Source organism: Haliotis cracherodii, unplaced genomic scaffold (assembly GCF_022045235.1).
Source record: "Haliotis cracherodii isolate W230 unplaced genomic scaffold, xgHalCrac1.p SCAF_8, whole genome shotgun sequence".
NCBI lineage: Eukaryota > Metazoa > Mollusca > Gastropoda > Lepetellida > Haliotidae > Haliotis > Haliotis cracherodii.
In genome coordinates this window covers 11855519-11880972 of record NW_027266341.1, presented here as the reverse complement: position 1 = coordinate 11880972, position 25454 = coordinate 11855519, and the positions used below count along the sequence as shown (strand labels likewise).

Genomic DNA, 25454 nt, shown 5'->3' with positions numbered 1-25454 from the left:
TCGGACAGGTTCTGGCTTCTATTTTTGGGACTATGTAATTGAAAATGCCCTGAGATCAAAAGTTGGAAAATCATGAAAATGCTCTATTGTCATTTGTCTCCAGCAAACTCATTATGCTCTATCACTGCATAGTAATTTATTTTGTATAACTAATACCTACAATGTTTGACTATATATTATGAACACAATATATTCGATCACTGCACGGTATAACTGCATCAATGTACCACTGCTACAAACTGGTGCCATCACAGTGCCTTGCATCCAACACAACCCCCCCAACTGTCTCACCTCTAGCACGTCACAGGAAGGATCGATGTGCGTTATGTGATACATTCAAAATATTATCAACAGTGTGCACCGATGCATCATAGAAAGTTGACACATTATGAACAATACGAAGGCCACAAACAGTACCACGACTATATAAATGTAACAATAGCAACCAACGGAATGTCATTAAGACTTGAAGATAGGGAAATCTATGATCTTCAAAACATGTATAACCATTGACTTAACTTTATGAACATTACAAGTGTCCATTTTCATTTTCTCACCTAAAATATTATATCTAGTATAAGCCATGTGTACACCTGCTTCACAGACATAGCAGGGCATACTTCAGTATACCCTTGTCTAAATGGTTTTACAATGATGCAGATCCTATTTCTGAGACATTTACAAATCCTGAGTCTGGTCGAAAGAGTTGCCGATGGATCCCAGCTCATGAAAGAGATCTAAGATGGAAGAGGCTTCTTCATAATCCTTTTCTGTGTCCTCATTTTCCAGGAGGTCATAGACGGAATCCTGGACAGAAACCTCTGTTTCTGTGATGGTCTGGGGTACTCCCTGGACATCTTGGTTCCCAGTCGTCACCTGCTTACCGCCATGATGGACACGGACGTGTTTGCGAAGGTTGCTCGTGCTGCTGTATCGTTTTCCACAGAGCTGACACGGAAAGCCTTCTGTGTTGTGGGTTCTCATGTGATCCTTCAGGTTCTTCTTGCCGATGAAACACTTCGAACATACATCGCATCGGAACGGCTTCTCTCCTGTATGGACTCGCTTATGCTTCTCCAAAGCTTCGGGCAACGAAAAGGTTTTGTCACACTGAGGGCAGGGGAACTTCTTTTCCCCGTGGAAAACCCTCATGTGCTTCTTGCATGCACTGGAACTGCTGTAGTACTTGTCGCAAACATCACATTTGAACAGACGTTCCCCTGTGTGAGATCTCATGTGTTCTTTGAGGTGAGACTTTCCAACAAATCCTTTGTGGCACACCTCACACTGAAACGGTGTCTCGCCAGTGTGCTTTCTGACATGCTGCTTGTAGAATTCTGCCTGGATGAATGCCTTCCCACAGAGCTCACACTTGTAAGGTCGGTCTCCTGTGTGGATCTTCACATGCCGCATCAAATGGGAAGATGTGTAAAAGCTTTTCTCGCAAACATCGCATTGATATGGTCTCTCCCCTGTATGTTTTCTCATGTGGTATTTGAGAGATGACTGGTGAGCGAAGGCTTTCTCACACAGCTCACATTCATAGGGTTTCTCTCCAACATGGACCAGGACATGCTCCTTTAGTTTGGTGGTTGTAGTAAAGCTTGCCTCACAGACGGAACACTCGTACGGATTTAGCCCAGTGTGGATCCTCGTATGCCGATACAGGCTCCCGGAATGAGAGAACTGTCTATCGCAAACTTGGCACTGGAAGGGTTTCTCTCCAGTATGAACTCTCATATGTTCCACAAGGTTAATGTTCTGTTTGAATGTCTTCTCGCATGTGTCACATTTATACGTCTGCTTGTCTTTGTGCTGGCGGATGACATGTTTCTTTAAAGAGGAAGGGTTAGGAAATACTTTTTCACATCTGTGACATGTGTGTAACTTACTCTGAACTTCAGCACTGATTTCCTCCGGTTCATCTGGTCCCTGGAAAGCTTCTTCATTGTCAGAGGAACCGTCCAACATCTCAGTCAGATTCTCCAGGAATTCTGCAGCAGCTAAGTCCTCTTCCATGCTGGTTAACTGGAACTGTCGTTCTAGCTCCAGGGCCTCGTCATCTTCCTCCACCCGCCACGCCTGGTCATCCCCGTCCATGTTAGTCAGCTGGAAGTGCTGGGCTAGCTCCAGGGAGTGGAGGTCTTCCACCATCCCCTCCCCCCAAGCTTGGGCCTCCTCCCCCATCATATTAGGGGTCTGCTACACCTAAAACACAACACAGTAGTTGTACTCATTGATAGATTTCGTGCACACCTCTTCACATTTCATCAACATCAGGCAATGGTACTTTGTCTTCGTGCTGCTATATGATTTTGATATAGACTTGTTACTACACAATCGTGTGTTTTCTAAAGGGGAGTAGGGCAGTCGAGTAGCCTAGCAGTTAAAGCGTTCGCTCTTCACGCCAAAGACATGGGTTCGATTCCCGACATGGGTACAATGTGTGAAGCCCATTTCTGGTGTCCCCCGCCGCAATATTGCTGGAATATTGCTGGAGGCAGCGTAAAACCATACCCACTTTCTACACAGAGCTACATCATGTACATGCTCTTCCATTGTGTTTTCATAAAAGAACAGATTCACGATTCAGAACATACCGCCCTAAGAAACCCTGCCATAATGTACATGAATCGTAATCCCACAAAAGCTGCAACGCAATTCACTATCTCAAACACTTACCTTCAAATATGTGTACTAATATTTTCAGTCATTGAACATGTATTTATCAAATTAGAGGGTATGGATGTATTGTTGCAATGACCGAAAATATAAACACTTGTATTTAGATCATGACTCATGTACAGATACGAAGTGCGACGCACATTTGGATAAGGAATCTATGAGGAAAACACTATGGAACAGCCTATGCTCTCTGGAGCGACAAGTCAATATCCAACTAAATATATATACATGTATTATTAATCACCATCACTCAGAGCTCCAGATAAGCTTTTGGTGTTGTGGGTATTTTACCCATGCATTTTAAAATCATTGGGTATCAGTAATTCTATCTGCGTATTCAAATTTCTGTTACCCACTAGTTTTTACACATGTGGGTATTTAAGTTAAATATTCAAAAACACTATTCATCTAGTCCCTGCAAACTGGTGTCGTGTTGGTTCGAGAGCTTAATAGGACTCAAAAATACCACGATACTTCCACAAGAAAGTGTGATGGCAAATGATTATGATGTAACTGTCATCGTGGAGTTTGGCAAGGTTGACAGAATGCCTGTTTATAATTTCAAAAAAGGTGGTGATTTGCTAATCGAATACGCAGGGTTACTTCACAATATTTTAATGATACGCACAAGTTTTATTTTTGTAGCGTATCTGTAATGTTCGTTGCGTATTTGATACGCTTGGATTATATTTTACTGCGTATTTCTGCATTTCTGATGCGTATTTCACGCAGATACGCAGCTTATCTGGAGCTCTGATCACCAATACACCATATATGGAGAGTATGTATTCACAAGCGATGAGGTGGCCCAGTCGTATAAGGTGCCGTGATTTGATTGTGGATTCAAATCCCAGTTCACCCCGATTATGTTTCTAGGTTTGTCAGCACCATACACATGCTCGTGGGTTTCACCGAAGTGGTAAATGTCTGAGACCTGCCTCACTTCGGGCTTTCCTCCCACATTAAGCTGACATGCCACGATAAAGCTGGAATAGTATTAAAAGTGGCATTAAACCCACTTCACTCACTCACGTAGTGAGATGAAGGAACGTAGTGTAGACAAACATGTGAAATACTGAATGTAGACTGGGTTGGTTTAATGCTACTTTAAAGGAGTGAGTGAGTGAGTATGGTTTTACACCGCTTTTAAGCAATATTCCAGCAATATCACGGCAGGGCACACCAGAAATGGGCTTCACACATTGTACCCATGTCAGGAATCGAATCCGGGTCTTCAGTGTGACGAGCAAATGCTTTAACCTCTAGGCTACCCAACCACCCCTATTTTAAAGGAACAGTACATCGACAGTTCTGTGTTTTTAAATCATGCACTAAATAATTTCAGAGCGTGACATCACATGCCTAATTCAATTCTCAAAACAAACCAATAGAGCTCCACGCAGTGAAGCTGACAATGCAAGCACTGCACAGAGTAATCTCACTTCAGTCTTGTTTTTATTAGAAGCAAATTGAAGAGAAAGCTTGTTTCTTTCTTTCGTTACAAAATACTTACTGCCAGCTTGATTAGATTAGAAGCCAGTGTTTATCAAAGCCCAGATTACAATATATACATGCCACAGTCCTATGAAGCCTATGTGTACCTATGTCACAGCGTCACATCTTACAGTTTATTCATGTGTTTTTCTGTTTCATTTTGGACGAGTCTACACATTTAAAAATACATACATCATGAAATGTTCAACTTTCATTGGGAAAATATCCTAAAACGTAAAAAAACTATTTCCATTTGAGTATTTATCTTGAAAGTACTGTTACGAAGTAACCGATGTCTAAAACTATGGTGTCATGATCCTCAGTGTTGTGGTTGCTGTAGTAGCATATCTAAAAAATAATGCAAAACAATATATGAAGTGCACCAAAAGGCTTGCATTAGGCCTGTCTGTTCTTATTTCAGGATAAGTGCGCTTGTTTACTAACATTAACAAGAGGAAAGTCCAGTCACATGATAAGACCATACTTGCAGTGTTGTCACAAGAGCAGAAATAGAATAATAAAAGTAGACCTAAGTAAGCTTGGGAGTTATCGGCTATTGTTTACAAATAAAGCGTCAGCACGGTCGACACCCTGTCCTTTTCAGAAATATTCCATCATTACCATGACAGTTGTGGGCAGTGCATAATGTAATATGGTTAGTATTAAAAGGTAAATGAAATAACAATATTAACTAGTATACATTTGCAATAACAATTATTATTGACTTACTGCATTTGTGAAAATCAAAAGTATTATGGTACATGTATTTACAACTTGTTATAATCAATGAATTTACATGATTTATAAATATGTCATGCAACCAGTGAATCATATTTGTAAATACTCCTACTTCTTCATAAACAAACCTTCTGAAAAGATTATCAGATCACTATTCATAATATATGAAGTAAGCATTTATTAGATATCTTCGAGGTCCGAAAAGCCTGACCCAATGTTATAGACATATGTCATTGCATGCACGCTATCTGAAGATCAATCAATAATGGACACGGAACTTTCTTGCCTATAAAGTGGAAAATACTTAAATAAATGCCACAACAATGTTTACATGCTCTTTAAAAAGACGCTGAACTACAAGAGAACCATTATACAAACCTCACACCACAAGTGTGAATAGGCTTATATATATACCGCTGGTGAGCAGAACCAAACATCCGAGAGTGAAGAATGCCAATGATCAAACGATTCTCCAAGTGAGCGATATCTAAATGATGAAAAATCTTCTGTTATTCACGCATATACACCCTTTAACAAGGTGATGAACCTTGTAAATGACTAGCGTTTCCAAATGCAAGAGGCCACACTGACTGGGACACATGTGTTGCCGAGGTGAAAATGAAGCATATAATTATCTGTCGTCAGTGTCGATGATGTCTGCGACAATAGCCAGCTGGTTCAGTTGCCAAATAACTGTCAATTGCGTTATTTGTATCATGTCCTCCCTGCAACGCCGAAATGCATAATCAGGTATTGGTTACGCCCAGTTCGTCATTTCTGCAACGACATTTCGAGGCAGCGACATTCACAAGGATCCCTTGACATACTGTCAGGATATAAGCCTGTCGCAGCATCGCTGTTCATATCAACCCCAGGGTTTTTTCCAGACAAAGTAGCTAGAAAAAAAAGCGCAGAGGTTGTGTGGTTGCATTTCTTCCTAGAGTCAGCCTGTGTGGTTTGGTGCACTGGAAAAAAAGACGAATTATTATATTTTACCGTTGCCAATTTTACCTGATTAGCATCATTTTGACACTTGCTTCGAAACAATTATGCAATGAGAGTTATCTTCTCTTTGGTAAAAAAGCACCACCAGGGATAAATCGCTCGCTCGCGTCTTTAAATATTCTCCTCTGTGCAGCAAAGTTAAATTATTTTAATGTTGTTCATGTTAGTAGGATAGACTGTGTTCTTTTCTCTGTTGTAAGAACTTACACCGTATTAATAAAAATAAAGCATTTTAAAAAGTAGATTTTATGCATAACGGTGTCATTTGAAAGATCCATTACATATCTATGTAAGTATATATATGTGTAGAGGATATTATATGATATTAACAAATCATATCATATTTATAAATACGTTCATGTCATACTATGTTTACGACACGAGTGTCTAAATACCGGAATTTAGGCACGAGTTGGGTAAACATAGTATGACATGAACACGAATATAATGTTCTATATATTACCGAAGAAGATGTTCCCACACATAGACGAATTTTAGTGTTTACCCATAATAAGAGGAGAGCAAGTCGCAAGAGCAGCGGAACCACAATTTGTCGAATGACGTCAACAAACTTCAGCTATGACATCGTTTCTAGTGTGACGTCATTCAGACTTCACGTCACAATAAGATTCGAATGACGTCAACAATGCCTTTCGGATGATGGAAACAGTACATTTTTGTCTCATGGCGTGATATGACCCTAGGGCACATATATAGAATACTAAACGAGCTCCCGCGTAATACCAATTTTATGAAACGAGTGAATAGTTCTGGTATCTGACGAGCGAAAGCGAGTCAGATACCAGAACTATTCACTCGTTTCATAAAATTGGTTTTACACGGGAGCGAGTTTAGTATTTTATTTATTACTGGCCATTTATAACGTTTTTTAGAATTATACTATTGAGTGTGAATAGGCTGACACCTACACGATCCACGGCATGATCCAATTGAGTTTAACACAGTAATACTTCAAACACGTCAAAAGTTGAAACGTATGAATTTAATACCATACAACGGTCCACCTTTAGAATTCAGGCGTCCGTTCCACAAAATTATCGTAGAGCTAAGGTTATCGCAACTCATATACTTTAACTTAGACCAACGACTGTCGTTGCGCTACCGTTCGATCGCCTTGTGGGACGGGGCCTTGCACCTCAAAGTTTACAATCACGTCACAATACCCGATGACGTAATTTGCGGATCGTATTTCCTACCATGACAAACATGTTGATTTAGTTGATTTTCTTTTCATATTTTAGTTATTATCAAAATAGTTTGTTAATTTCAATAAAAGTAGATAACTTTAAAAGTTCACTTCCGCTCCCCCTCCAGCTAAACAGATATTTAAAAAAATGTTTTGTTTGTATGTTTGTTTGTGTGTTTGTTGTTCAGCGCCGCACTCAGCTATATTCCAGATATATGACGGCGGTCTGTAAAAAAATTAAGTCTGGACCAGACAATCCAGTGATTGACATGGTGAGCCTCCATCTACAATCGCAATTGGGATACGATGACATACATCAACCAAGTCAGCGAGCCGTTAGTCGCCTTTTCCGACATCTTCACTTTCAATTGATGAGATTTCGTGAGAATGTGTAAACATGTTCTCACATCTCAAAGTCATATGTGGATGAGGATGTGGTTGACAAAGAAATAAGTTAAGCACCCCTGGAAATGATAAACCCCATTCGCAACAACTGCCAATTCCGTGGTGAATATGTCAAGAATGGTGTTCCGTCCAAATCATAGGACGGTACAGTGACAACTGTGATGTCACATCGCAGCACGACATGCACGTCCAACATGCCACCCATTCATTTTTAACATGCAGTACATGTACACCGCAATTGCGGGCATTTACGGTAACGTCACTGTCTTGTATTGTTGAAGCATTGTCTGTGATTATGGCACGAAAAAGGTTATTAGAGGCGCAAAGATGGTGTATTATTGGTATGCATTCTGTAAATAATCAAGTCTGCACCATGAGCATCGTTCTGCGCAATTACGATTAGATAACATTTGTAAATTTTAATGTTTACACATTATGCTGTTAATGTAGGGAAGAAGTACTGTCTTTTTTGTGTGTGTGTTCATGTATCATTGTTGGGCTTGTTTTAGTACTTTATACGTTATATATTCCCGCTTCACTTATAATACATTTTTACACTTCTACACTGAGTCTGGTTTTCTTGTTCACTATCCATATATTTCGGGATATACTCGTATATGCGTTAGATTAATCAAGCAACAGCACCCCTTCAATATTAATGATTAAAGTGGCCTAAATCATATAAGAAGTAATAAGGATATCTTGATGATCCCGATAACGACGTTCCTTTGACAGCAAAATAATTTATGAACGTAAAATATTGAAAACAGAGAGAAATATTAAATGTACATTGGCGTGTGTATCTAGCTTGCGACAGGTGTTACGAAATGGGTTTCAGAACTCGCAACCGCTCTCTATACCTCTCTCTCACTGTCTCTCTGTATGTCTGTGTGCCTTTTGTTTGGTGTTACACAAAGCGGTGTTGTTTCCCATTTTTACAATTATACAAATGTTGCAAAATACGTATGATATCCATTAAAATGTTACCATGGAACGGGCAGATGTGAATTTTTCCAGACTAAGGATATATAGACAATGAACATCCTTGGTAGAGAAACAGAATTGCGAGTTCTGATGGAAATAACATGAGTATATTAATCTCTAGGTCTATATTATATGAAATGGAATCGATCTCAATAAACAGTCTGACGCACACAGTTCCATGGATTATTCTATGTGTATACTATAACAATTATGAATAATTAATTCCAAAATAATTGCTCGATTATAGATCATTCCTTGTTGAAAATAATAGCTAAGCTGGTTCCCGAGTTTCTCTGCGTTGTTGTCAACTTCTGATATCACGAGACGGAGCCTCGTATCAAGCCGCTTGTAGCAGACTGGCGGGGAATTGGCGAACAAGGGGGAGATAATTCTCATTTGTTAGCTGCTGTCAGAGGTGAGTTTGTGAACGAGGAAGACATGCAATTTTTAACAACTTGCTGAACCCGGCTCTGTTTTGTGTGAGACAACTGGTTTGGACGTCGATGCCTAAATCACCAAGGCAGCATTGTGGCATCAACATTCATAATATCCAATTTGCGTTGGTAAATGCTTTATTCTTTATATTTAGTCCCAGAAACATTGTGTCGGGAAAATAGTGTTTACTGTTTATTATTTATTTGGCCGGTCCTTACGCATGATGAGTTCCTTTCGAAGCAAAATCATAATTGAGTCAAATCCGGGCCTTCATTCTGACATAATTCTTCCTTGTCGTACGGCAAGTTACAGATAAATGGCAATTTGTACATTTTACCTTCATGCCTTCTAGCACACTTTTTGAGGTTGTTGGTTCGATCATCAGGTAGTGTCACCTCAAGAAATGTTAAAAGAAGGTCCTTTTTGTTACCCTGCCTGGGGGTCCGCTTTAACAGGATGAATAAAAGACTGGTTCTGTTGGAGTATGTATACTGTGTCTGGGTAGGGTCTCCATGACAAAAACCACAGCATGGTATCTCTGTGGGCTAGCACTATAAATGTGAGTGAGTATCTTTTCATGCTGTTTTTAGCAATACTCTTGCAATATCTAGGCGGGGTACACCAGAATTGGGCTTGGCACATAAACAGATGTGGGGAATCAAACCCAGTCTTAGGCGTGATGAGTTAACGTTTTAACCACTAGGCTACCCACCAGGCACCACCAAAGCACTATAAAATCGGCATTATAAAATTTATTCTGGACTAGCACAAACAACCATACTCATATGCATGCAACAATTTAGCTTCCACAAAGGTACAGTGTCTGGTGTTCCCCGTCGTGGTATTGCAGGAATATTGCCAATAGCAGGATAAAACAATACTCACTCACTCCCTCAACAACAAGCAGGGCACCTATTGCAGGGATTTCCCTGGGTGATACTTTTCATGAGTCTTGGTAACGGTTTAGGGAGGGTCCTAAGTTAACAACCGCCCGAGACAACCTGTTGATGGTTATCTACACACTGATCCAGAATTACACCTTTTCTGTTCTAAAAAAGAATTATGGTATTTAAAATAGATTTAAAGCTTCCCAAATAGGGCTGAAATGGCGTATATCTGCAAATAGCTCCCAGTTCCAGAGTGAATGCTCTCTGCTCAGATTTGACAATATGTCTGTAACAAAGTGATAAATATTTGATATATTGTCCAGATAAAATAATTATCAAAGCTGCTTTACATGTACACGCATGCGCGCACACACACACACACGCATGCACACACACTCTACACATACATGTGCACACCAACACAAACTCACACAACACAAAACACACTACACATGCATGCACGCACACAACAGGGATTTATACAGGATTCTAAGTGCCCTTACGAGGCAACTTGGGGGGAAAAAATCGTTATAAATTTGGATTTTAAAAAGATATTTCTTGAGTAAGGCCAAGTTTAACATATTTTGAGATTACATTCAAGGCAAATATATGTAACTAAGCATTAAAACATCTTCCTATATATTTGTCTTTTTTAGCAACTTCGCTATTTGTAACTTACATTAATTGAGAATCCTTAAATTGCATTTGGGGAATTTTCAGTGACATTTGCTGCAGACTTGGAACCAAATATCGCCCCCTGTGCAGGTCTAGATAAATTGCTGCACACACACACTCACATTTAAACACAACACACACATACACAAATTTACTCAATGTAAGAGGATAATAATGTCTTCAAGTCAGTACTGTCTACAGACAGTTTAGTGCATGGAATTGTCTGGAAAGATGATCCAAAAGGTATGAAGCTTCACCATCAGAGTAAATAAGTGATGACAGTGATAGGTGATGAGAAAAATTATATTATGACCTGGGCATTGATGAGTTTTCTCACATTAACAACAATTAAGTTACATGTCATCTTCCCAAGGCAAGGGCATTAATTGACTTTAAGAGTCCAATTTCCACCCTTGCCGAACTAGACTGGAATTCCTGAGTTACAATTTGTCTGGACTAACGAGTCTATGCATAGTCCAATCAAAATTGCGTAACAAACGAGACATCCGGTTCCTAAGCAACATGGATTCCAACGTGCAAAGCATGTGTACTGCCAAATGGGCGTAGACAGATATTTTGGAAGTCTTTTCATTTTTTAATCAAGTTGCTCAAGTGAATTAATTCACTTCGCAAGGTAAGGCCTGTTTTTTTTACAATATAGGTCTTGATTATCGATCAGATCGACTTGACTTGGTGCCGCCATTTTTTTGTAGCAATTGCAAGTGATATAAGAGATGGAATCTGATTGGTCAATGGTAGGGACATAACTTGTAATAGCCACTGGTGGTGCTACGATTGAGCCTGGAAATTCCATCCTAGTGGAAACTGGACTTTTAGAGTCTTAAAACACCCTTGCCTCGGGAAGATGGTTACATGTATAGATGGTGTCATAAGTTGGATTAAATCTGATTGCAAGGAGACAGTGTGCAAGGCACATTAGGGACCGGTCATTTATTACAGGGGTGGGTGGGTCGGGGGGAATCGGGTGAGGTTCACCAAACAGTATGATAGTCCCTAGGGGAGGGTCATGAAAAATGTGCATTTTACCCCCTGCAATTAATTGCCAGTCCCTTTAGATAATTTATTTAAGTATAATGGAAGTGCAAAATTTGAGTTATTTTTGTGACTGATGGAAATAACAATATTACAGTTCTAATCACACTGAACATGATCAGACAGGAATGTGGTGGGGTAGCCTTGTGGTTAAGTCATCAGATCTCCACACATAGGATCTGGCTTCTTTTCCTGACATAGGTGTAATGTATGGAACCAATTGATGATGTCACCATGTCATTATTATACGTAGAATACTGCTGATGGCATCAACAGAGAGCTTGCTGACACTGAACAATTTGGAGAAAATGTTTTTCTGGTAACTAATTACATATAACACAAAGGGTAGAACTTGTGTGATCAACACGTGCAGTGAGACCAGAATGACAAATGCAATCTTTGAACATACTATTCTCTCCTTCAAAATATCTAAGTGATTTATTAATCAATTGTCAGTAATAAGCCCAAATCAGCCCCCATCATATAGAAGGAAAAGAGGGCCAATATGGCTTTGCGGGGCCAATTTTGAATGTCATTCCATTCCTTACATTGCAATCACAAGGTGATAGACAGCTGTCATCACACTTCATTTGAGCTTGCTTCCCGTTATCCTATAATATAACTGACATGTTTAGCTTTTCCTTGATTTCCTTGATTGGTAGTATTTGGAAGCAGTTAGTTTAGGGAGTCAAGTAATAAATATGCCATTAAAAGGTGTTTTCATTTTGGCCTTGTTATCACTGGTTATAGTCCTCGGTCAGACATATGATGACATAATAATATTGATGGTAAGAAGAAGTTATTGCAGATCAATGTTTGATAGTGATTTATTCACCTCTAGTGATGTCATCCTATTGTTTTGAACGGGGCCTTGATTACGTAGAATAATTTCTCAGCACAGATTTTTCAAGAATGTCCCTCTGTCCCAGGGATATATAGAAATTACCTCCTGTCCAGGGATATTATATGAAGTCCTTTGCCCAGAGATATTCTATAGAGTGACCCTCCATAGAGATTTATTCTGCATTTGAAAACAATCTACATAAGGATATGTTTGGGATGATGTAAACGCAAACGACAAATGTCTTTATATTTCAGGGAATCTAACTTGCAACCTTCATGTTGAGTGAGAGAACCACTAGAATCTTTTTATACCCCCGACAAAATGTCGGGGGTATATAGTTATACCAAGATTCTGTCCGTCCGTCCGTCCGTCCGTCCGAAAACTTTGTCCACGCGATTGCTCTTAAACTATTCAGTGGATTCATCTGAAACTTAGTACATATAATCTGTGTCATATGGAGGGGTGCAGTCAAAAGAAAAAAAATTGTTTTTATTAATTTTCCATTTTTTTATGAATTTTTCAAACCCTAAGGTCCGTTTGAAGGTTTGGTCCGCGCAATTTCTCTTAAACTAGTCAGTGGATTCATCTCAAACTTAGTACATATAATCTGTGTCATATGGAGGGGTGCAGTCAAAAGAAAAAAATTGTTTTTATTAATTTTCCATTTTTTTATGAATTTTTCACCTTTATTTCTCTGTAGTACAATCAGCTGAAAACATTAATTAGCACTTGTTAACTTAAACTAAAGACATATAATATTTTAAAGATACTTAACTTTAAGTGTAACATTAACAGTGAACACTTTAAATTTCATTAATCACACAATAAAACATTTGACTCTCAAGAAATATTTTTGACTCCCAAAAATTCATATGCTAAGTCAAGGTGACTCTCAGATATTGGAGTCTAGGGGGAACCCTGCCTAACCCTATCCTAGCTATTTAATTTGTAACTACTGACACACTAGGCGGGTCGGGGGTATTAGTGAGCCACGCTCACTTTTGCACTTGTTTTTTTTCAAATATATGTAGGCTAAAAAGAGATATTTTACGTCCCTTTTCTAAGTTTCATGGAAATTATGTTTGAAACATGAAATTGTTGATAAATGTTGTTATGATCTCTGCACTATGATCTCTTGGTGGCCTTGGCACATCCTGATTGTTCATTACATAAATGATAACAGTGGTTTGTCTTTAAAAAAGTATTTGTAGAAATCAAATTACCTTCATTAAGAATTCAAATCTTTTTGGCAAGCAGGGAATTTTGTGGATTAAAATTTTCCAGGTTAAATCCTGGGATAGAGTCAAGATAGATCGTAAGAGCATACAAATGCACCTTTGTTATGCTTAAAAGTGAGATCGACCAATCAAGGAGCAGACTTATGAGACCGTATAATGTCAGTAACAACCATTTTGGATTTCCAACACCCACTTCACATATTTCACATGAAAATTATGGTACAGAAATTTGTTATTCAACACTGTTTTGTGTTTTAATATCATTAATTTTCATGTGCAAGGACATCATGCGCGTGACTTTATTGATAAAGATTATTTTTAAATTATCAACAAGGTTTGGCCTCTGCGGTTTGAAGAGTGTCTCCCTTGAACTCTTAATGTCATGATTGTAAGTGTCAAGTTTTCATTTTGACATGACATGTGCGATAAGGATACCAGTTAGTGTAAACTTTTCAGCATAATGAATTTGTTATGGTGTCTTTAGTTGCCATAAGGGCTGACGCCTTGCCCAATATGTTTCTGCTAACCTGATATGACACCGTATTACACACCATAACTAAAAATAACCTTAGTATCAATGGTGGGAAATTCACTGTATTGTTATATGAAATGAGCGGACATTTTAAAATATAATATTAGGATAACGCTATTTTTCAGGGCCTTATCATTTGCAGAAGCCCAATGTCTTCCAACAACTTGCAGATGGAGAAGGGAAGTTGAAAAGACCGAGGGTTTCTACAAATGATAATTCCCTGAAAAATAGTGTCGCCGTTATTATAGCTAAAATGGATAGAATTTCTTATCAAATAAAAATATACCACAATATCGGTTTTGAAACATTTACTGGAATCAACACGAATGTCAGTGACCCACTTTTACAAATATGGAAACATCATTGAACAAACAAGATAACGTCACCATTGAACATGAAGTCACCTTTCCCTATCCCTATGACGTAACCTAACAACAGACATGACGATGGCCCATCGTCAAGCAATATGAGGGCATAATCAAGTTCCAGTGGCCCGCTCATTTCTGATAACATGCTGGCGGTTTGATAATTCTATCCATTTTAGCAAGAAACTGTTTTTAATGCTGTTTCATGTGACTTCTAGTTGCATCTGTTCATGTGCTGCCCTAAGTGTGTCACCATTCGCAATAGCTCATAAAAACAGTGTACATGCCTGACATGTCTAAGGTACAACACATGAGACCGCCTCCGTGGTCTAGTGGTAGAGCATCCGTTCGATCCCCAGCTGCGTCATACCAAAAGATGTTAAAATATGGTACTTGTTGTTACCCTGTCTGGTGCTCGGCATTAAGGGGCTAAAACAAGGACTGGTCGTCTCGGAGTCAGTATACTGTGTCTGAGTGGGGTATTCATGTTAATCTGCGGCATGATATCTCTGGGCTTGCACTACAAATTGGCATCACTCCGGTCTAGTACAAGCAGCCACACACAAACACACACACACACACACACACACACACTCACGTGCATGCGTGAAATAATCTTGGACACGATGTTAAACCCAATTTAACCTCACCTACAACACGTGAAGCACATCGTTTTTGTGCATTATTCAATGCAGTCAACAAAGGTCTGTAAAGAAACACAGACCGGTACCCAAACTGCAATTTGTCATGCTAGTTTGTACACAAGCAATAGGAAGTGCAGTCAAACCCTGCTCACTGCTGTCTTGAACTCCTGTTGACCACGGAAATAATTGGATACATCCTACCTTATTAGGGTCTGACCAAGTCATCATACAATAGAAGATCCGTGAAGATCCGTGGTAGATTAGGTCTTTAGCAATCCTATCTTGCTCTAAAAGGAAACTATGCTTGTTGTATGAGGCAACTAACGGGATTGGGTGGTCAGGCTCACTGACTTTGTTGATGCATGTCATCATATCCTAATTGCGTGGATCGATGCTCACCATGTCAGTCACTGGATTGTCTGGTCCAGACTTGATTATTTACATACCGCCGTCATTTAGCTGGAATATTGCTGAGTGCGGCGTTATACAACAAACAAACAAACAAACATCTTACAACAGAAAGCCAAGCAGATCATGCATGTTATGTAAGTAGGATTTATATAATAAAAGTAAAAACAATCCAATCGACAGTTTTCTGTCTCTGATGTTTCAAACCGTTTAGTGTAAAGGACTTTATTCTTGATACAAGTTCTGACTTGTGCAAAGTTGTGTTTTCAAAAATGTTTAGTTCAACTCATCAGTGTATGTTTTGATCATGCTGATTTTTTATTTAACTCTGGGCATAATAAATTAAGTTAGAGACAAGCAGGAATTTGACACATCGAGTTTGACTCTACCAGATTAAGATAGTAATAAATGTATCAAGAGTTTGCCAGGGCCTGACTATGAGTTCATCACGACCAGGTATTTGACACATCCTAGTTTGAGACAACAGTCTTGACTGTACCTACAAACACTTTTCCAATTTAAGATATTGTCTTTGCAGAAAATGGACCTGGGCCAGAGCTGAATTGATGGAGGGCCTGTCCCAGCAACTGTGGTCAGCATGTCTACACTGATGTTGGCAACACCAGCTGAGTAAAAGCACTGATGTTTTCCGGGGGCAGTACCTGTTTTCCTGTTGTCAGACATGAATCTTCTGGGCATCAAGAAATATCTTGTTCACAGATAAGCCACAGCAAGCCTAACAGACAAGATCTACCAGCGCTTCCCACTCAGACTGACTACCTGAGAGGCAGTTTTGGCCTTGTTCCATGCATATTAGGTAATAACAGGGAAAGTAGCATGTCACAGAAGGCAACTGGCATCAGGCAAGTGACTGTCAACACACACATGGACCAGCAAGCACTCTTCCCTACGGTCATGCCCATGGAGTATTTTAGTCCTCCCAACTATGCAGCATTCAAAGCCCAGCTCACACAAAGCAACTGTGGAAGGATTGGAGCAAGTCAATCAGGAGCTTCTGAATGTGAGAAGCCAGTGGAGACTCGGCTCAGTCAGGAGTCTGTGGTCAGTAAAACAGTCCAGTGTGACATCTGTGGTGATATGATCAAAGACTTGTATGAATTCAGAAGTATCAAGTGTGATGCTTGCAAGAAGATCTCTGCCCACTCTAATGGTGACCTCTCCCGACCTCAGATTAAAGTGTACCCATGTGACATGTGTGACAAGACTTATGTGTCTCAAACAACGCTGAAGACTCACATGAGAGTCCACAGTGGAGAGAAGTCCTTCAGCTGCCCGTTCTGTGACAAGACGTTTATGTACGAAGGGAATATGAAGACACATGTGCGGACCCACACAGGGGAAAAACCATTCAACTGTGAGGAGTGCGGGAAGAGTTTCTCACAGTCGGGAACATTGAAGAAACATCTAAGGATGCATTCTGGAGAGAAACCCTTTAAGTGTGAGTTTTGTGACAAGACATTTGCATATTCTGAAAATCTAATTCCACATCGAAGGGTCCATTCTCGTGAAAGACCATTCCAGTGTCATTTGTGTGAGAAAGTGTTTTCTCAACCTGGATCCCTTAAAACTCACTTGAAGTCACAGCATGGTGGTGACAATGGTTCACCAAACACAACACAGACAACAAATGGAATTAAGAGTGAATATTTCAAGCCTCCTGTATTGGATGAAGATGGTGAAGTTAATTTAGTTTAGTTAGATTTACTGCAAAGGCCATCTTTGTAATAGTGTACTACCTTAGTAGTAGATCTTCTTGACTACTGATTAAAATGTTGTCAGAATCAAGGGAGTTTGTTGACCACAAACTCAAATGAACACAAATTCACCATGGTGGGATTGTGATCATGGTGATATCTCCCCATTGTCTTTGTAGTTTAATCCCTTAATGGATTTCAAACCATGGACCTTCTGCTCCGAGGTAGGCCGCCTTATACACATGACCAAACAGGTTAACCCCCTCAGCAAAAGCACTGATGCCACCAGTGGAATGATTTTTGCCATTTTACACACTGTTGTCAACTGAAGGCACATCCAAGGCAATATAGGTACTGAGACTTATTTTACTCAAATATGAACATGCTCAGACCCTTGGGCGGTAAGTAGCAGCCATAAAATTACTAATCCTGTGATGGGATTTGAACTACGGACCATATGATCCAAGGCTTGTCGCCTTGTCCACATGACCAAAGAGGTTACCCCGTCGGTAATTATGTCATCTGTGGGATGACTCGACTGCCTGCTACATTTTGCTTGGCCATTGTTTTGTTGATTTGATAGACTCTTTACCATTGTTTACTTTTACCCTGTCTGTCATGGACTGTAGCATGTATGATATATATGGAAGATATTTATGTTTACTTGTTAAATGACATGTTTATATCATCAAGTGGCCTGGCCATGCTGGCAAAGTTGATAGTTTCAAGTATGTCCATATTACCTTGGTTATCTGTAATCTGTAATCAGTATTAATTAATGTAATCAACTTACAGCACATGTTAAAATATTGTGTGTGACCTGTGTATGTCAACATTTGAAATAGGAAACAATACATATCACAATACATAGGTCACGAAACAAGACGTATCGCCGTGAGCATATTTACAGCAAATCACGTGGAGACTTCTTGATTCTAAAAATTTCAGAGCAAGTTCAAAATGAAACGGTAAATGTTTGTAGCGGCTATTTTCTGTAGTAAAGTTGCAATGCTAATTACAACACATAAATGTTGTGTGTCATCGCATGAAAACTCACAATGAACCGGTGCATCGATGTATCATTTCACCCCTGATGGAAACCCCAGTCACATTGATGCATGAGATTACAACGTGTGTATTTCATTAATGAACTCCAATATTCAGTGTTAGCCAACTTGTCACAGTGTTAAAGATGAGAAATGGCAAATCTATGACAATTTGTATCACTTGACTTCTTGCATCTTCCCGAGGCAAGAGTTAACTGACTATAAAAGTCCAGTTTCCACCCTTGCCGAACAAGCCTGGAATTCCTGTGCTCGATCGTAGCGCCATCAGTGGCTATTAGGAGTTATGTCCCTTCGATGCCTCTCCTATGAACGAATCAGATTCCATCTCTCGTATCACTTGCATTTGATTCAAACAAAATGGCCCGCACCCAGTCAGGACGATCTGGTCAATAATCAAGATCTAAATTGTGATAAAACGGGTCTCAAATCGCGAAGTGCATCAAATTATATGAGCAACTTGATCAAAACCATGAAAGATTTGGAAAATATCTGTTGACAACAAGTTGGCGGTGCACATGTTTTGCAAATCCTGCAATCGACCGAAATCTGCATGACAGTTTACGAACCGGATTTCGATTTCATTGCGCGATTTTGATTGGACTATGCATAGACTCGATAGTCCAGCCAAAATATAACTCCATAATACCAGCCTAGTTCTGCAAGGGTGGAAACTGGACTTTTATAGTCAGTTAACTCTCTTGCCTCGGGAAATGGACTTCTAGTAAATGTGTACAATTCAGGGTTAATTTGATTATGGTATTTTTAACTGCAGGGCACACAGCCACAATCTGTTCTGGCTTTTGGTTTTATTTCCGCTGAATTTGATGACCACGCTATACAGACAATATTTGGTTTCCCTGCAGGCAGGAGTGGGCAAGATTGGCGGGAAGTAGCCAGGACCTGTGTGTCTTTATCATCATGAATATGATACAACATTACAAATAGTTAACATTCTTGTAACAATTCACAAAATTGACAAAAGAAAAACAGAAAATTTGAAATGTTATAAATTTCGCCTCCTACAAATCATTTAAATAATTTTTTTTTAAATTTTTTTCTAGGATTTGAGCAAAAGCTATGTAAACTAGCTAATTAATATAGGGGGGCCTTGGGGACATGTTAACTACAATGACTGTGTGACAAAGAGGTTCTACTGTGGAATTTGTCTTAGAAAGACACTCTCTACACTGGAATCTGTCTAACAGAGACACTCTACAGTGGAATCTGTCTATCAAAGACTCTTTCTACAGTGGAATCTGTCTATCGAAGATTCTTTCTACAGTGGAATCTGTCTATTGAAGACACTCCTTTGTCTGAAAAATTATCTTTCTAAAGTTGAATCTGCCTAACAAAGACTCTTTTCACAGTAGAAAAGTGTCTCTGCAACAGATTTCTTTCTACACCAGATCAGTTGTACAATCCTGGCCTGTCTTTGGTAATCTCTCATCAAATAGAATCTGCATAATGCTCTTTATCCTGGTTTGCTGGACAAAGAATAAGTTTATCACATTATATTTTTATTGGCTCACCCTAATTAGGATTAGCATTCACTGTCATCTAACATGACACACTCACATGCTGGTGATTGGTACTTGGAGTATGGACTCAGCTAAAGAGTAACACCTCTTTGATGATAGAACAAGCACCTGTCATCTTATTCTGCCAGGTCAGGGACATACCACACTCCAGATTAGTAGAAGTAAAACTAAGCATCGTTATTAGCTGTCTGGGAGACTCAACACAAACCGGACTGTGACATGACATGATGTAGCCAGTGTGGAGCTGTTATAACGAGAGAAACCTCATCATGATCCAGCGTTAGAAATTGGCACTAGTCCTATAGTCCTTGCCAAACTGCTCAATGGTATAGGTATCATAAGGACTAGTAGAAATTTGCTATTTTAAGGGTTTTGCTATACGTTGTCATTATAAGGACTAGTGGACGGAAACTGTTAGTTTCTAACCTTGTCATCACCCCGAAATATGACAGTTCGCGGGGGGGGGGGGGGGGGGGGTCAAGAAAATAATGCACATATTTGGGGAGGATCATGTTGAGAAACAACATTTTATTATAAAATACAGAGTTCTTTTGCATCATGTCTATTTGGGGAGGGTCATAAAAACAATCTACGAGCATTAAGGATTAAGGTAGGGTGATTATTTTTAAATTCCGGTTTGGCCCAATTATATTTCTAGATTTGTCAGCACCAAACCCGTCCTTGTTTGTTTCACTGAAGTGGTAAACGTCTGAGACCTGCATCACTTCGGGCTTTCCTCCCACATTAAGCTGCCATTCGTGAAATAACTGGAATATTGTTAAAAGAATATTGTCAACTCGCTCACTCACTCATTCCACAAGGCACTCTTAGCACTATGACTTTCATAGGTCTGTTGATTTGTGAAAGAAGCACCTGTTCTTTTCCCTGAATGTTCGAGTGTATAGTCTCAAAGTCAGTTTTAGAGCAGTCCCCTTAAATAATGGTTATCCTGTTAATAATAGGTTATTTCTTGGACAAAGATCACTTTGTGCTTGTTACATTCTCTTGGGGGCACGGATGGTCCAGTCGTCTAAGGCACCGCAATTCGTTGTGCAGAGTTGTGTCCCTTGGGCACACCAGAAACCTATGATTGTGGATTGGAATCCCGGTTCGCCCCGATTATGTTTCTTGGTTTGTCAGCACCATACCCGTGCTCGTAGGTTTCACCAAAGTGGTAAACGTCTGAGACCTGCACCACTTCGGACTTTCCTCCCAAAATAAGCTGACACGCCGCGACAACTGGAATACTGTTAAAAAAGCGGCATTAAACCCAACTCACTCACTCACTTGTTACATTCTCATATTGAGAGAAAATCCTTTGACTCAAGACAGAAAATGTTGTTATTTTGCTTGTGGTGAGCACTAGCAGTGACGGGGTAGCTTGTTAAATATTGTGTGTTGTGTCAGGATTGGGTTGGTGTTGTTGGAATATGTCGGGGTAGACTTTTCAGTTACTTGTTTAACAGATGAAGATGGTCTCAACATATAAGTTACGATATGCAGGCATACTCACCCATTTTGCGAATACCTGTTGTTACTGATTTTCTGTGATCCATTCATAAAGTTTAACAGCTATTTAGTCTCTTGTGCCCAATGGAATCTGTTTCGTTAGATAATCGAGACTGGTTATTTTCTGGCATTGACATTTTGTGTTTATCATCGGAAACTTTGGGCGCCCTGGTATGAAAGAAACAAAAGCACATTGTCTCTCAACTATTTATTTTCTGTTGATATGTGCTTTTATGTCTGTAGTACCAGTACTCTGTTGGCATATCAAACAAACTGACACATATCTGTTTCTCTGATTATTGGTAAGGCCTGAGTAAACCCATCTTAAAAAGAATATTGTTTTTCACATGCAGTAGTGCTGTCCCTTCGCTGTTGCAGGACTAGAATAAAATGTTTGCAACATTATCATCTTTGGTTTGTAAGCACCATGTTCATTACTTGTATTACTTTGAGCTTTCCTCCCATAAGCTGATACCCCATGATATAACCAAAATAATGTCTACAGTTACATTCTGTGTAAAATAACGATAACTCTATTTTTGAAGGACATGTGAGGGAAGACAATAATTCCTGCTGAATCAGTGTGTGTAGTCACGAAGGTTTCGGAACAGTCCTGTGCAGTATAGTGTATTCAGCTGACTAGATCAGGATTTTGGCAAGGCTTTTTTAAAGAGCTAAATATTCAACTTAAACCTTCACATACTTAGCTGCTACATATTCAACTAACCATTAAGATTTGCATAATTAAAAGAAAACTACTATATCTCCTCCCACCACACAAAAATATGCAAAAAACAAATATACGCACCTGCGAACCAACATATTATTTTGCCTATTTCTCATCCCCCCCAAGTAATCAGAATTATTATATTCATCAGCAAAATGTTTTAAGGTAGGAAACAAATTGTGGCCTTGGGTTGATTAATGATTTACATTCAGTACTCTGGTTGAGTGGACAAGAAACTTGCCTATATTGTGGTAGTGTTCCTATCAATGGACTCTTCAATCACTCGAGGGGGGGGTGGGGGTGTTGGGTAGCCTAGTGGTTAAAGCGTTCGCTCGTCACGCCGAAGACCCGGGTTCGATTCTCGACATGGGTACAGTGTGTGAAGCCCATTTCTGGTGTGCCCTGCCGTGATATTGCTGGAATATTGCTAAAAGCGGCGTAAAACCAAACTCACTCACTCACTCAATCACTCACTCAATCACTCGGCCGAAATTGACCTTTAGTAATATGAATCTCATGTCATCTTGCATTTCATGTGTTTCCTGTCAACACTTAAGGATTTGTTTGTGTTAGTCATGCCTGTTGTCCACGGATTCTGTGCCTCTGAAGCCCAGACATTATACTTCTTAATCCTTCAATCAATTGATGGTATTGTTTTGAAACTGTTTATGTTTTCCAAATATTAAAGTGTGTAGACAGACATGATGTGTATTGTATTGATTCACTTTACATGCTTATGTGTGTAGGTACATGGAAGCATGAATGGTGTCTCACTGGGCTCCTGTCTTCATTTTGTGAGCATGAAGTGAAATGGTACACTGAAGCGTGAATGGTGTCTCAATGGGCTCCTGTCTTGTTTTTGTGAGCATGAAGTTACATGGTACACAGAAGCGTGAATGGTGTCTCACTGGGCTCCTGTCTCCATTTTGTGAGCATGAAGTGAAATGGTACACTGAAGCGTGAATGGTGTCTCAATGGGCTCCTGTCTTGCTTTTGTGAGCATGAAGTTACATGGTACACAGAAGCGTAAATAGTGTCTCACTGGGCTCCTGTCTCCATTTTGTGAGCATGAAGTTACGTGGTACACAGAAGCATTAATGGTGTCTCACTGGGCTCCTGTCTCCATTTTGTGAGCATGAAGTTACATGGTACACAGAAGCGTGAATGGTGTCTCACTGGGCTCCTGTCTCCATTTTGTAAGCATGAACTTACGTGGTGCACAGAAGCGTGAATGGTGTCTCACTGGGCTCCTGTCTCCATTTCGTAAGCATGAAGTTACGTGGTGCACAGAAGCGTAAATAGTGTCTCACTGGGCTCCTGTCTCCATTTCGTAAGCATGAAGTTACGTGGTGCACAGAAGCGTAAATAGTGTCTCACTGGGCTCCTGTCTCCATTTTGTGAGCATGAAGTTATGTGGTGCACAAAAGCATGAATGGTGTCTCACTGGGCTCCTGTCTCCATTTTGTGAGCATGAAGTTACATGGTACACTGAAGTGTGAATGGTGTCTCACTGGGCTCCTGTCTTGTTTTTGTGAGCATGAAGTTACATGGTACACAGAAGCATTAATGGTGTCTCACTGGGCTCCTGTCTCCATTTTGTGAGCATGAAGTTACGTGGTGCACAGAAGCGTGAATGATGTCTCAATGGGCTCCTGTCTCCATTTCATGAGCATGAAGTTACGTGGTACACTGAAGCGTGAATGGTGTCTCACTAGGCTCCTGTCTCCATTTCATGAGCATGAAGTTACGTGGTACACAGAAGCGTAAATAGTGTCTCACTGGGCTCCTGTCTCCATTTTGTGAGCATGAAGTTACATGGTACACAGAAGCGTGAATGGTGTCTCACTGGGCTCATGTCTTCATTTTGTGAGCATGAAGTTACGTGGTACACAGAAGCATTAATGGTGTCTCACTGGGCTCCTCTCTTCATTTTGTGAGCATGAAGTTACGTGGTGCACAGAAGCGTGAATGATGTCTCACTAGGCTCCTGTCTCCATTTCATGAGCATGAAGTTACGTGGTACACAGAAGCGTGAATGGTGTCTCACTGGGCTCATGTCTTCATTTTGTGAGCATGAAGTTACGTGGTGCACAGAAGCGTGAATGGGGTCTCACTGGGCTCCTGTCTCCATTTTGTGAGCATGAAGTTACGTTGTACATAGAAGCGTGAATGGTGTCTCACTGGGCTCCTGTCTTGTTTTTTGTGAGCATGAAGTTACTCATGCCAAAATTATCATACACAGAGAAGTTTGTCCCCATGTATATTTATATTCATTGTTACGGATGCTGTGCATGAGTACCAACAACTGGATATGATACCGATTTGTGCCAAATATTATGGGCTCCATCTGTTGGCTGTAAGTACTCAGCATGCATGAACCAACAGTGGCACCATTATGCTGTTGGATGTACAACACACCATGCCATGTGGTTAAAGTGTATGCTCATCATGCTGAAGATGCGGGTTCGATTCCCCGCACAGGTACAATGTGTGAAGCCCATTTCTGATGTCGTCTACCTGCCCCCCCACACACCCCCTCTGCTCACTCACTCACTCACCCACCCAATCACCCACTCACTCACACCATGCTGGGTTGTGTCCCTCAGCAAGCAGAATCTCACATTCACCCTGCTCAAGGGCACCACCAAAGGAGTTCACATATTTTCCTCTGACAATAATCACTGTTGAATCCCAAGAGTATAATATTGAATGTTGTGTTGTGTTCCATCTGTAATTCATAAATCAGTCTTCAACAACCCATGCTTGCTGCAAAAGGTGATTCTGGTGACTAACGGGATCGGGTGGTCAGGCTCGCTGACTTAGTTGATGCATGTCATCGTTTCCAATTGCGTGGATCGATGCTCATGATATTAATCACTGGATTGTCTGGTCCAGATTATTTACATACCGCCGTCATATAGCTGGAATAATGCTCAGTGCGGCGTTAAACAGCAAACCAACCAACCAACCATAAATCAATCTGGGTCAGGAAAGCACGTGGTTCACATCATGAGCAACAGTTCTAGACACTATATGTCACACAATCAGCCAGGTCACACATTGCAATGAAGGAATGAGCATTAACTGAGAAGTCATCACATAGACAGTTGAACACATTCTTTGTTGTGAAAGAGTGGTTCTAGAAACAGTACTGAGAGCTAAAACATAACGCCAACATGTCATTTTGTATGACATTGAACTTGACAATATAAAGTGTTCAGATGTATTGGAGCTATAACAGCGGGTTGACACCGTGGTGCGTTGACTTCTTTAGCCCTAAACACGGTGAAAATTTAAGC

At 40.0% G+C, this 25454-nt stretch overlaps 2 protein-coding genes across 2 annotated transcripts; one reads left to right on the top strand and one right to left on the bottom strand.

Annotated features, from left to right (window-relative positions):
- Positions 1 to 255: 255 nt before the first annotated feature.
- On the bottom strand, positions 256 to 5956 carry LOC139449765 (zinc finger protein ZFP2-like). Its single transcript, XM_071231295.1, has 2 exons — positions 5929 to 5956; positions 256 to 2208 (listed from the first exon to the last, which is right to left on the bottom strand). Exon 2 carries the CDS (start codon positions 2188 to 2190, stop codon positions 679 to 681), a length of 1512 nt encoding a protein of 503 aa, XP_071087396.1. The 5' UTR covers positions 2191 to 2208; positions 5929 to 5956; the 3' UTR covers positions 256 to 678.
- Positions 5957 to 8951: 2995 nt separating this feature from the next.
- Positions 8952 to 20360, top strand: LOC139449769 (zinc finger protein 468-like). Its single transcript, XM_071231298.1, has 2 exons — positions 8952 to 9081; positions 16138 to 20360. The coding sequence occupies exon 2, from the start codon at positions 16242 to 16244 to the stop codon at positions 17313 to 17315; it is 1074 nt and encodes a 357-aa protein (XP_071087399.1). The 5' UTR covers positions 8952 to 9081; positions 16138 to 16241; the 3' UTR covers positions 17316 to 20360.
- Positions 20361 to 25454: the final 5094 nt, after the last annotated feature.

Excerpts from the sequence above, each read along its gene's own strand:
- LOC139449765 (XM_071231295.1), bottom strand. The coding sequence starts at position 2,190 with ATGATGGGGGAGGAGGCCCAAGCTTGGGGGGAGGGGATGGTGGAAGAC.
- LOC139449769 (XM_071231298.1), top strand. The coding sequence starts at position 16,242 with ATGTTTTCCGGGGGCAGTACCTGTTTTCCTGTTGTCAGACATGAATCT.